This window comes from Chaetura pelagica, unplaced genomic scaffold, assembly GCF_000747805.2.
Source record: "Chaetura pelagica isolate M959 unplaced genomic scaffold, ChaPel_1.0 scaffold382, whole genome shotgun sequence".
Taxonomy (NCBI): Eukaryota; Metazoa; Chordata; class Aves; order Apodiformes; family Apodidae; genus Chaetura; species Chaetura pelagica.
The window spans coordinates 1,249,478-1,262,743 of NW_009952478.1; the positions used below are offsets into that span (position 1 = coordinate 1,249,478).

The 13,266-nt window shown below is 35.8% G+C and overlaps 1 protein-coding gene across 1 annotated transcript in view; it reads left to right on the plus strand.

Annotated features, from left to right (window-relative positions):
• The window catches only part of EMB (embigin), a 22,376-nt gene extending 15,032 nt beyond the window's left edge, over positions 1 to 7,344 (plus strand). Inside the window, exons 10-13 of the mRNA XM_010008624.1 lie at positions 3,107 to 3,231; positions 4,277 to 4,559; positions 5,361 to 5,394; positions 7,287 to 7,344. Coding sequence (XP_010006926.1) covers positions 3,107 to 3,231; positions 4,277 to 4,559; positions 5,361 to 5,394; positions 7,287 to 7,344 — 500 coding nt within the window. The remainder of the gene's footprint in view (positions 1 to 3,106; positions 3,232 to 4,276; positions 4,560 to 5,360; positions 5,395 to 7,286) is intronic.
• Positions 7,345 to 13,266: the final 5,922 nt, after the last annotated feature.

A 13,266-nucleotide genomic window follows, 5' to 3' on the forward strand; every position in this document is an offset into this window, starting at 1 on the left:
AAGAGTGGTTTCTCAGAAATTTTTCAAAAAGCAGAGCCAATAACTTGAAAGTTTGGCTTGAGATATTTGGTATTACAAGAGGAGCAGTGTTTGACAGAGTGAAAGCACATTTCTGTGCAGACTTACATCTATTTCTGAAACATCAAGTTACTGCTTTAGTGCATCCTTAATTCTAGATAAGAACAGCTTATATTAGAAGTTAGTGTGCTTTATTGGGCAGCATGAGTGCCCTTTCTTCTGTTTTATATTCTTTTCTCCCATAATATTGCCCTCAGTCAACAGTAGTATGCAAAATTCAGTTGAATGGAAAACACAAGGAAGTGACACAAATTCAGTCTGCTGAGAACCTTCATCTTCAATAAGAGCTGTTAGCTTATCTATTCTTGCCATCCAAATTTTGCAAGAAGCAAAGCAAGCATTTGATCTGTGAAACTCAACGGACTGTGATATGTAAAGATTCTTCCTGAGCACAGGTTCCTGAACCCCTTAACTTTTCAAATAACTGTCTTGGCCTCAGGTGAGCTAACCATCAGGGCTTTGTAATTCTAGGTGCTTGAAGTTGGCTTTATTCAACAGGATAGCTGGTCATATGACTTGAGGAGGCTCACATGTATGTTTAAGTCTTGAATAGTAATGTTGATATCTACTTTCAGCTATTCAGCCAGGGGAGATAGCTTGTAATATTGAATAAAGACAAAACAGTAATTTATCCAGACTAAAAATGATGTATTTTTCTTGTCAACGTGTGGGTAGGATTTAGTTGAATGGCTACCCAAGTCTTCAGATTAAAAAAAGTCAAAGAAGACCTTATTCTTTTGAAAGTTTACGGTAACTATTTCAGTAAGGGCAGGAATGACTCAATAGGGAAGTCATCTTTTCCAGAACAGTGCTTAGGACTGGTAGATTTATTACAAGAAGATAGGAGAATTGCTTCACAGTGGTTGAGTGCTGCCACTTCTGATGTCAAGCCAGTACTTTTTATGGCACTTTTCAAGATTAATGCAAGACTGAAGGAAATAGGAAAGAGAAGTCCTTGAATCTTCTAGTCAATAATGCAGAGAGAACAATTCTCAAACTGAAAGATGAGTAATGTGTTGGTATAGCCTCAGTGGCTAATCACTGCTGTAACTAGCTGCAGTAGCTTTTCCACTAGGCATTTAGGCATTATTGGATGTGATGGCTTTTCTTCCCTTTCCCCCCCTACCCCCTCCATCCTAGCTTGGCATAACCCTGCAGATTTTGAAGAGCTGAGCTTTTACCCAGGTCTGCAGAAAACTGTAACATTGAGATGCTTATTGGAAGTTCAAATTATTAAGCAGGGATGCCATTCAGGGGTATTCTAAAATGGTGTGAAAAGTTGTAATAGCTATATTAAAGGATATAATAGATTAATATGAGAGATCCTTAAGCAGATGTGCAGGTACATGCACTATGAAGTAACTCTGGTCTTAAACCAGTGTGGAAATCTGACTGGTATAAATGCTGGTGTGGTCACCTGTCTGCTCATCTTTTAATTTTTTCTGTGCAGCAGCAGTATTTTGTCATTGAATTCTGGGTGATCTACTGGCAAAAATACCTGGGACAAAGCATATTTCTGAGCACACATTCAAGGATTAGCTACTCTGTATCAGAGCCAGATTGCAGAACTCCTGAAGGATATTCATGTGCTTAATCACAGCTAATGTGGTATAGGTATTGCTTGCATGCTTATATCTGTGCTGTGCCACTGATCAGCGTGGCTAAATCTTTGACTACCACAAACTTGTTGTGCTGTTTACAAGGTTTTTGTTTTCATGTGTACCATCCTTTTCCATCCTGCTTTTGTGTTTTTCTGTGCTATACGTTACAAAGGAAATGGCAGCAGTTATTATTAATAAGTTGTCCCTTTACTGGCAACAATGAAGATACTCTGCCACTAGTTTTTAGATGGGTAATGTTAAATGATAAAAACAAGTATAGAGGGTGAGAAGACTTTGCTAGTAATTAATCTGGATTGATGTATAGTGCAGCAAATTCTGAGGTTGCAAGCAATGTTCCTATGAATATATGGAATTAGTATCTGTTTCTGAAAAGGAAGTTTTAAAGTTTGAGTACTCCTGAGAAGTGACATTTTCAGGACAATTTGTGCTCAGCCAATCAACAAGGGGAGAGAACAAGAAAAATCTTTTATACCAAATTACTCCATCATTAACTACTAAAGCAAGTTCTTGGCCTTTTTAGTCTTGTGTGACCAATATAACTTAAAAGATGTACTGAATCTGACTTACAAGATAAAGCAATGAAAGATTAAGTAAAATGTAAAATGGATCTGAGGAGAACATGCTGGTAAACATCCTAATACAGAGGGAAATAAAGGGGTAGTACATGCTGTCATGATACATTTGCTTAGCTTTAACTGTATTTGTGGGATGCGTCAGTACATTCAGCAATCATTTTTTGTCTTTTGCTTTTGGAAGGCTATGGGGCATCTGCAGTTACAATGGCTGGGATAAGCAGGTCTGAAGTTCTAATTTGATGTCTTGTTTCTTGCAGCATTGTTCTGTCCCACATAGTATTATGTCAGCTTAGAAGAAATTTGTAACTACATAGCTCCCTCAAGATGCAGTTTTTTCTTAATTGCAAAAAAAAGTTCTCTGCATGCAGAACTTTCCAGATAATGTTATGTGTGTATGGTAACATTATGGCTGAAAAAACCTACAAAAAATGACAGAAGTATGAGTGAAATTGCAGAAAGATTACGATGTTGGTTTCCAGTGTATAAGAGCTGACACATGTAGCTCACAGCTGTCAAGGAATGGAAAAGAGAAATGGTCAGGGGTAGAAACCATTTTCATTATCACATGGCTTTCTGTATTAATTGGCAACTTTTAAGATCATATGGCAACTAAGAGCAGGATTCCTGTAGACTTCTGTCCTAATTCTGTGTGTAATATCAGTCAGAAATTACTTTTTATTTAAATCATGTCATGAATGATAGAATAATCTGCATTGGAAGAAGAAATACATTAGCTACTATAAATGTGTATCTAGATATGTTTAATCTTTATATAATACTGTAATTGAAACCTGAATGTCTTGCTTGATTAACTTTCCTATTTGTTCTTAGTACCAAAAATTGATGGAAAAGAAAAACCCCTAATCAGTTATGAAGGAGATACAGCTGTCATGATCTGTACAAGTGGCTATACTCCTATATCTTGGACTTGGTATATGAACAATGGAAGTGAACAGGTAAGGCTTCAATCTGTTGGCCAAGCAAAACAATGTGGCAAAATACAACTACAGAGACTTTATAAAGTATAATGACTTTTCACTGGAGGCTCTACAGATTGCATTTCCATTGAAGTTAATGTAAATGTGTGTGGAAAAAAAATCTCTGACATTTGGAAGCATTCATTAATGCAAGGATGTAGTTTTTGTTCTGCTTTGTGTGATGGTTCTTTTCCTGAAAGTCCTTACCATGCTCTTACAGCATGGATAAGAGCAAAACAAATCAGATGAGTTGTGAGATACTTGTCTTTACTGTATTAGTGATAGTTATATTGCTCAAATCTTACTGCTTGATACTGACAAAAAAAATAAGATGGTAGCAGCACAATCCTTTAAAGGTATGTAAGGTGTTGGAGGTTTCAGGGAGAACAGGAACATGACCCTTCTCTCCATCCTGCTCTAGGTACAGGTATGTCTTCTCACTTAGCTTCGGCTCTAAAGGCTGTGAGGAAAAATGTTGCTCAGCAGTTTTCCTCCACATACCCACTTTTCAGGATCCCTGTTAGCCTTGGAAGCATAGCCACTTTGTTCTTGACCTTTTCTGGGGGAAGCGCTCGGAAGTGAGAAGAGGGAAATGGATGTCTCCTATATTTTGCTAGAGAGTAGCATTGAGTTGTAAGACTATAAATGTATTTCCCAGTGAAGCAGCATTCCCAACTCAGCTTCTTTGAAAACGTGTGCTTTGTGCTGTGGTGAGACTTGGACATTAGGTCCTGATACCTGAGGCCCTGTTTGTCAGTAGAGTGGCATGAGAGTCAAGGGCAACTTTGATCTTAAAATAGACTGAAATAGGTTAGACAACTTCCTCACTATTTTCCTCCATTGAATGTAAAGGGAACCACCTAAGACATTTTTCCTTTGAGACTGATTAAACATGCTTCATAAATGCCACTTGTTCTTAACTCATTTTACATCTCTTTAGATAGATCTGTTAATAAGAAACTCTTTGATAAACCCCTTTTAATTACATTAATAAGACTTGTAATATATATATATTTCTTTTTAGATTGCCATTAAGGACTCCTTGCTGGCTGACAAGTATGTAATTAATACAATATCTGCTAACATAACACATCTGAAGATACTGAAGGTCACCAAGGAAGATGATGGTGTATATTGGTGTGAAGCTGCATTTGAACTAGGGAAAAGTAAAGGAAAGCTGAAGCTTAAAGTTCTGTCCTACATGGTGCCTCTCAAACCCTTTCTTGCAATTATGGCCGAAGTTGTTATTTTACTAACCATAGTTTTCCTCTATGAGATGTATTCAAAAAAGAAAGAGAAACGTGCAGGTAAGTGTTTAAGTCTTTCCTAGCTTTCCATTGAAACTGTAGCCAAAGGTAGAAGAGGATGACCCATACCACTTCCTACCTGAAGTTTAGTGTGATTTTTAAAGTGGTTTTTTTGTTTTTGGTTTTTTTTTTTGATGAAATGCTTTCTTCTGGACCATTGCATTGCTTAAGGCTTTTAAATTTCACCAGTGGGTCTTGAATTCAGGTACAAAGTGCTTTTGATAAGCAATACTTTCTCATAAATGGTATGATATAATCTCTATCTTCTTCCTTATAAGACAAGGAATTCAGAGGCTGTAGTTTTTTTGAGAATGCAACTGTTAGTATTCTCGATGGGAGAAACTTCTGTCAAGGAATTCAGTAAGGGAAAAATACATCAAAACAAAAGGCACAGATTTTGGTTGCTGAGCCTGAGGTGCACATAGGTGAGTGGAAATAGCTGTGAAAGGTAAAACAGAAGTGACTAGATACAAAATCATTGTGTATATATATGTCAGATACATATGGCATTACACAGGTATACATACATGTATTTGTCTATATACATATTATATAATACAAAATTATGTGTATTAAAATCAGATAAATAAAACTTGATCAAAATAAGTGTTCTAACAAATTTGCAGGTAATACCATTGCATAAAGGAACAAGACAATTTGAATTACAAATTTAAGAAAACTAATAAAATAACAAAATGCTATTTTTGTTACTTACACATGGAGTAAATAATATAATGAAATAGAACTTTTCTGCTGTTTAACTTGAGACCTCATATATATAATCCTTTTTCTGTTACGCAGAAGATGAAAAAGAATTTGATCAAATTGAGCAACTGTAAGTAAAGAATTTATATACCATAGTTAAGTATTTGCACTTTTGCATATTAGTGTGTTGTATAAAATTGTACCTTGTTGTTGACCCAGATGATAAAGGTTAATAATGAATATGAAAGAACGTTTATTCCTTTCCTTAAAACTTCCTAATTTCAGAATGTTTAGGTTTATGTTTCCTACTTGGCACTTAATTTTTCTTCTTGGAAGATCTTTCACTTTTTTGCCAGATCACCGTATGTCCTCATTATAAACTTACCTTAAAAGGCTATAACTATGAGGAAAAAAATCACACACTTGGGTATTTTTGTCTGTATTAACATACAGTTCTCCCTCTTGCATGTGTTCAAAGCCCTGACTATCCTAGGTAAGCCTGTAATTGCTGGGGTGTTGGGAGCTGGTGGTGATGGCTGTGTTGTTGGTAACTCCAGCCTCTCTGGTGGGGGCTCTCACTGTGCTGATGACTTGGGCTCACTGAGCACAGGGTCAGCTGCACTTCCTGGAGCCAAAGGAGCTGGTATAGGCAGATCTGCTGGTGTTCTACTGCTTGAGGGGTCGTGCTCCTATGCTGGTTCTTATCTCTTCAAAATGATGCATTTCTAAAGGCTTGATTGCTAAAATAACCTCTGCATCTCCCCTTTTGCCCATTGTTTGAAGCCTAGTCCCCTAATTTGGCTTCTTAGCTTACCTTTTGTTTTAAGATGTGGCCAAGCAGTTCTCTTTTTACATATGTCCAGTCTAGTCCTGTCTTCTTCCTACTTAGTGCCTTCTTTTCTATGTTGATCTCCTTTTTTCCCCCTCTTATTAGTGCTGTCTTTCCCTTTTATAATTTCATGCTGCAGTGACGTTTTGTTTCCCTGTGTTGTAGCTACTTTCCCATTCCTTTTTCCACAGCTAGCTGAAAATATATCTTAGTGCTTTCCCCTTATCTAAACAGCTTTAAAGCTGCAACTCAATTATCCTATAAAGTGGGGATGTGTTTTGGGAATATAGTATGCTATTATATTGTAGAGTGCTTGGAGATGTCTTGAGTTGAAAATTGAATAATTGCCCTTGTTGCATAGCCCTGCTTCTTATAAACATGCTGAAACTGTATTAGAATAGGGTTGTAAGACAGTATAGTGCACTGAAATAGTATTTTCAAGCTTGATGAGACGTGGTTTTGATCATCTGCTTGATTTTTTTACTTTGGAGTTCTCCATATGCAGAAAATCTATTAAACCATTAAAATCATGCCTGACTTTAATAAAAAAGTGATTTCAACTGCTGTGTGTTCAGAAAATGGATTTGTGTACTAGAGAGAATGGCTCCAAAGGAACTTTTCTGTTCTGCTATGTCAAATGATGACTAATACACAGCTGAACTTGGTTGATGAAGCCATAATTAAAATGTCTAATCTATCAATGTATTAGGTGGGAGGCTAGTGATTCAGAAACATATTTTCTTTTTCTTTAGCAATAGAATTGTTAGTTCAAGTCTTGACACTTACCAACACCACCTGTATCTACTCCAGAAGAAACAGCTATAATTCTGAGGGTGTTGAGCTGCATACTGCTTGTATATTATTTGAACATTCACTTCATATACAAATTCTATACATTCAGTTAAATCCTAACAAAGTAGTAATGTCTGGGAATACTGTTACTGGTATAATTTCTGCCTAGAACTTTGTGGGATTTCTGAGGGGGACTGACTTGAGCTGAAATTCTTCAAGTGTCAGTATTCTGCTTGCTTAAATATTGTTTATTCTCCTTTTTTTTTCTTACAACTTTACATGCTAAGAGAGAGAAATAAATGTTTTAGATGGACTTTGTGATTGGATTGTGGGACTGGAATTACTGTGCTCATCCTATGCTTAGAAGTTGAGTTTTGGAATGTAACTTCTTTTTCTTACAGTAAATCAGAAGAAAGCAATGGTCTGGAAAACAGTAGCACTAGGCACAGAAGAATTTAGTCTTTTTCCTACAAAAGGTAAGTAAGAAATGAAACACATGGGAGTTTTCTTTGGGGAGTCTTATATAAGTACAAAAAAATCCACTGTGCCATCCCAATCTTTTTTTATATGGGAACAGCATAGTAGTAGAACAATTTTTTAGATAAAACAATATATACTCATTCATGATGTAACATCAGTAAAAGTTAGTCCAAAACCTTTTAATTCTGTGCCGCTGTTGTGGTTAAATAGTTCTCTTCACCTGTGCAGTTCTTAACAGAGGACTCAGATTATTCTGTTCCTGATCATGAAACATTTATATGAATGCCAGGGTAGGTGCTGAGATGTGTAAGAATTTCTGATGTATCCAAAATCCTGCTCTTTCAGGCTGCATTTTGGTTGTCAGATGAGTTTATGGAGGAAGGATGCAGGTTTAGTAGCAAGTGGGGAATGTGACAGTAACAGAGATAGGAAAGAAGGGATTATAGGAGTCTAGGAAAGGTGTGGTTTACTAGATGGTAATTGAAGGGATTAGTGGCAGGAGAAGCAAGTATGTATGTAGCTTAATGGAAGCTATATAATGAACTTTTCTGTTTCTCTGCCTTCTTTATAGTCTAATTACAGGCTACTCCTCCTATTTATGCCAGCTGAAAATGCTTGTCAGGGGCTGGTCTGTTAGTTAAGGACCCATTCTCCATACTCTACCTATTTCCCCTTATTATTGCCCCTCTGTGTCTGGTACCCCCATTTCTCAGATGAGAGGTGTGAGTGAGTTTACATTCATGTTGCTGTTGGTACTGTTTTTCTTTGCTTTAAGCCATCTACCTGAAGGGAGATTGTTTCCATAACCTTTATTTTAAAGAACCGAAAGAGAAGTGTGAGGTAAAGTTCATATAAAGACCGTAACAAATCAGAAAATAATCAAGAACAAATACTTTGCAGGAATATAGTCTCCTCCATTTTCTGCACTTTATTGTAGTTGTAAATTGCTGTGACTGAGGTTCCCAAGGATCCCATATTGGATCTAAGGTCCCATTCTTCTGAAGTCCTTTTGGCACATGATGCTTAGCAAATCACTAAGGATTCCGATGTGCAATTTGAACACTTAAAAAAACCCCAACAACCTGTAATATATAAACTAGAATGAAATGTATTTTCAGAGAAATACAGGAAAATATAAAGCAGCAAAACAATATAATTTGTGTTACAAGGAAATGTTCTTTTTTAATTCAGGAGCTTTAAGCCAACCAAAGAGTGAAATCATTACAAAGCTACTGAAGATGTATGCGGCTATGCGTTTTAGACATCCACTGTGCTTCTGAGTAAACTTCTCTACATTTTTGAGAAATAAGATGCTTTCAAAATAGTTGTGAAACTAGTCATCTTGTATAGATGATAATGTATTCTGTATACTCTGTATTCTGCATTTAGACCTCTGTCTGTAGCATGTTTTGTCATTGTATTACTAAAAGGCATTTTCTATATAATTGACATCCTGTTGTTTTTTGACTGATCCATTTGATTTTGTCTTAAACTGAAACTGACTGTGCATTCACTGAATGAGCAGGTAATACAGAATGTGCCTATTATCTAAATATTACGTAGCTGGACTTGCCGAATCCAAAATGTATTTGCACCAAAGAAAATGCCTTTTACTAGTAGGTGAAACAAATGTAACAGCCATTTTTGCCAAAGTAATGGTCAAAGGGAAATCTTTATCATGATTTAAATGAAACATTCACAGTTTTGTAGTTTGCTCTGAACAATGTAATGTCTTCATTCTAAATTTTTGAGCTTAATTTAAATGAGAAATATAGGTTCTTTGTGAATACTTAAGATATAAATTGTTTTACCGTGTCCTGCCATTTGTCTGTGCTGCTATACTGTAATTCTACATAGGCTAAACATTTAAATCGCTGTAGGTCAGATATTTCAACAGTATTTCAGGGTAGATGTAAGGAGCAAAGGGGATATAGTAGTCTATCAGAATATAACAAATAATTTATTCAATTTCCAGACATTTCTGCAGAATCTGAGGGCTGAAAGACCAGTTTTGTGATTTTAATTTATGCAGAACACAAATATCATAAATACAACTATACCTGTATGGTTCTTATCACATATCCTGTTTTCTTGGTACTCTTACTTGTTGCAGCATACTGTATTGTCCTTAAACTCCTCCCAGAGCAGGTCTGCCACAGTTTAGTGTAATAGCACAAAGCAGCATGAATACCACTAGTTCTCTTAGAGGTAAAATTGTGACACTGCTGCTAAGGCTTGTGGTATTGCTTTAGAAGAGCTTATTGCCAAAATTTTAAATATACCATTTAGTCACATTATGCATTCAGGAATTGAGAAATGTGAAGCTAATAGAAAAACAGTTAATTGAATTAGTTGCCTTGCCAATCTAAGGAAAAAAAATAACTTCCATATTAAGAAAGGGAAAAAAGTATTTCAAAAGGATTCCTTCTCTCAAAAATTTAGGGGAAAAACAGGCAGCATTTGCAAATTCCCTAGGGAAGCAAAAGGAGTAAAACATCTGATTTTTTTCAAACCAGACATTTCTCTTAGGGCATAGATAAGGAATAGAGAAAAGTAAAAGATAAAATAGATATAATTTCCTTGTTACTATTTTACTGTTCTTATAGGTTTGAAAATACCAGCCTAGCAACTGTTTTGTTGGAGATGGGGACAAAACCCAGTCTGATCTGTGCTTTTTTTTGGTTTTGATACTATATTTTGCAGCTTTGACAATGACAAGGAAAAGTTCAAATAAAAAAATGGGAAGTATGTAAGCATTAAGTGATTGACTGTAAGGGCTGAATACTGATAAAGATTTCCCTTGCTGAAATAGTGTTAATTGTATTTTACCTTGGGGTTTCTATGCACTGTAAAAATCAGAATTCTTTTACAGGTTTTTATAACTTTATCATTGCTTTAACAGCATTTTTGTTACCACAAGTAAATGCTTGCTGTTTAAAAAAAGATTTACTTCTATATATTAGTAATTAAAAACATAATTTTGTAGAAAAATGCTTTTGTAGAAAATTAGTAATAAAAAAGTAAGCTTACTTACAGTCTTAAGAATTAAATGTTGAATTTAATATCTTTTGTGACAAAAAGGAGGCTAGGTACTACCTGAAAGAAGCTCACCTTTTAATTGGAAATAAATTTGTGTTCACTGAACATACCTACCTGGTCTTGAAATTGTGGTGTGAAGTCTTGGCTAGCACAGATAAGTTACTGAATAGATACTTTTTTGGTGGTATGGCATGGATTTTAGATTGTGATGTGTTCCTCCTGTCAGTACTGTACTTGAGTTTGGTAAAACTGACTGCTGTATCTGTAGTTTTGTCTTGATTGGAATTCCTCTAGTATATTCTGCTTGACAGTTCTTTGAGGTGTTTTGGTGTTTATTCTCAGGTTGCCAAGTATTTTATTTTGGTAAGTGGTTTTATTCCTTAAATGTATGCTTAGGTTCCATTCTTTTGGGATCCCATGCAGGTGCAACTATTATAATATTATAAAGATAAATATTAAATACTTTGCATCGTTAACAGTCATAACTTCAAAGGCATAAACCTTTTTTAGTACAGGTACCACACAGAAAGCTCTGGAAATCTGGAAACGTATATTTGGAGAAATACGTGTCATGTGTTACAGAGCAACTGCAGTAGGAATGTTTTTGTATCTGTTTTATTATGAAACATAGTCATGTTACGTAGAACAAAAATTTGGCAACCTTAAAACCCCAAAACTCTAGGCAATTATTTTTACCTCATTTAAGCCAAGAGATACCCAGTGAGAGGCAAAATGATCCTTAAGATATTTCCTTCAAACAGCAGTTAGAGTTAAGTGTGAGGATCCACAAAACTAGTTTTATTAATAAACATTGATTTGTAATTGACTTACATGGGTAGGCTCAGTCTAAGCATTGCACCTGTTTAGCCAATCTTGTCAGCTGTGATTTCTTGCAAGATGTGCAAGGTTACGGGTTGTTGGCCAACAAAAGCCTTTTGCAAGAGGAAAAGTTTTGAAGTCTGTAAAAGAATGCTGAAGAGCTGTTTTGTAGTGTTTCCAACTGGTGACTTCAAATTCCTCCTTTCCTGAGGTCCAGAGTAGACACAGGTGGCTGTGAGACCAGGTTCCTAGTGAAGCATGACAAATACATTTTCCAAACTGAGCTCAGAACTGTATGAATATTTCCTTAGGATAGAGACCTAAGAATTACCCAGTAGCAGGCCAGGATAACTAAGGGATTAGCTATAGATCATTTGACACAAACAATCCTGAGGAAGAGAGGAAAACCCATCAGTACTGATGTTGATATTGAAATCTGCATCCAAGTGATTATCTTTTTCAGCCTAAGAAAGAGAGTTATGTTTTGCCTTTAAACTCATCCTCAAAACTTCTAAACACTGACTGCTGAGCAATTCAAATAAGAAAGAAACTGGTGCCTTCAGTATAGGGGAAGTTTCTCAGTTGAGTGTGGTCTTGAGCTACCCAGCACATGCAGACTGACCACAATCAGCCACATCCTGTTGCAGTTCTAGCCTGGAGCTTTCCAAAAAGAGGAACTGGCAAGCAGTGAGTAAGAAACACATTGAGAATAGTTGTAGGACATGAGAAGGACCTGCAGGTGTTTCATAGGGGTCCTGAGGGACAGGCAGCATCAGCTGAGATGACTTGCAATTACATGCATACAGGGAAGACAGTGCAAACCTGTAGGAGAAACAACTTGTTTTAGCTGTGCCATGTAGGGTGTTTCTGTAGAAAGTTCTGTACAGTGACTGAACACAATCTGCCATTGCTAAGCACTTGGACAGGTGAAAACACAAAGTCAAGTGATGCTTCATTAGAGGACTGGAAGTTACATTTTTGGGAAATTTTTCTCCACTGGTTTTAAATAGTTTTGCAGTCATGTTATTTTCTTATGCTAAAAGATGCATATATAATGCATTAAACAAATGAAAAAAGTTCCAAACTTAACAACTTGTTACTAAAGCACCTTGAATTGTCTGTTGAATTGAAATTTACTGTTAAGAGTTCATTTTTCTAGTTGAATTTTATAAGACTTCAAACTTGAAATGTTTTCTCCTTGTTAGCCATTGTTTTTCTTCCATACACAAATGTTATCTGAGTTGTTTTTCCATTGTGCCTTTTATTTAGCCAAATAAAAGTTTGAGTTCCTTTTTATCATTAGGGCAATATTTCTATCAACTGACTTCCTGAATTACTTTCAAATTGACATTAAAAGTTATGTAACAGTGCCTTGAAGGAATTTTTTTACTGTAGTTAAGGTCATTTTTCTGTTTTGCAATATGTTTGTTAAAAGTTTCAGAGGAAACTTGACAGCAAAATCTGTTTTTCTAGTGAAAGGATACTGAGCCTAATGCTTTTTTTAACACTTGCCTTATTTTATATTCTGCTTTTATAACCTGTGTGCACTCAACTGTTATATTGTTTTGCTTGAGCAGTAATATGTACACAGAAAATGGAATAGCTTCTGTTTGAGGTAGATGCAGTAACAGGGAGAGTAGTTATGAGTAGTGTGAATTGATAATATTGTATTTACAAATAATTTCAATAAATTTAACCATGAAGAATCCATAACGTGGAGAGTGGACTTACTCTGGGCATCTTAGAGAAACAAAATCAGACTTTCATTTATTTTAACGATTCCCACAGATCTAATTTTAAACTGACACTGTTCATTTTCTTGAGATTGCTATAGATAAAGTTCTTTCCAAGTAGTTCCTTTTTGAATGCACATACTGTGTCTGAGCTAGATTCATTCCTTTATTTTGGACATAAAAGTTTGGAACTAGTTCCCTGTGTTACCTGTATTGATGGTGGGTTGTAGAGGGCAGGGTTAATTTCTAGTAGAAAATAACAGCCTAAGGGAATTGGGAGTTAAGCAGGGTAAATCTCAACCTCTTGGAC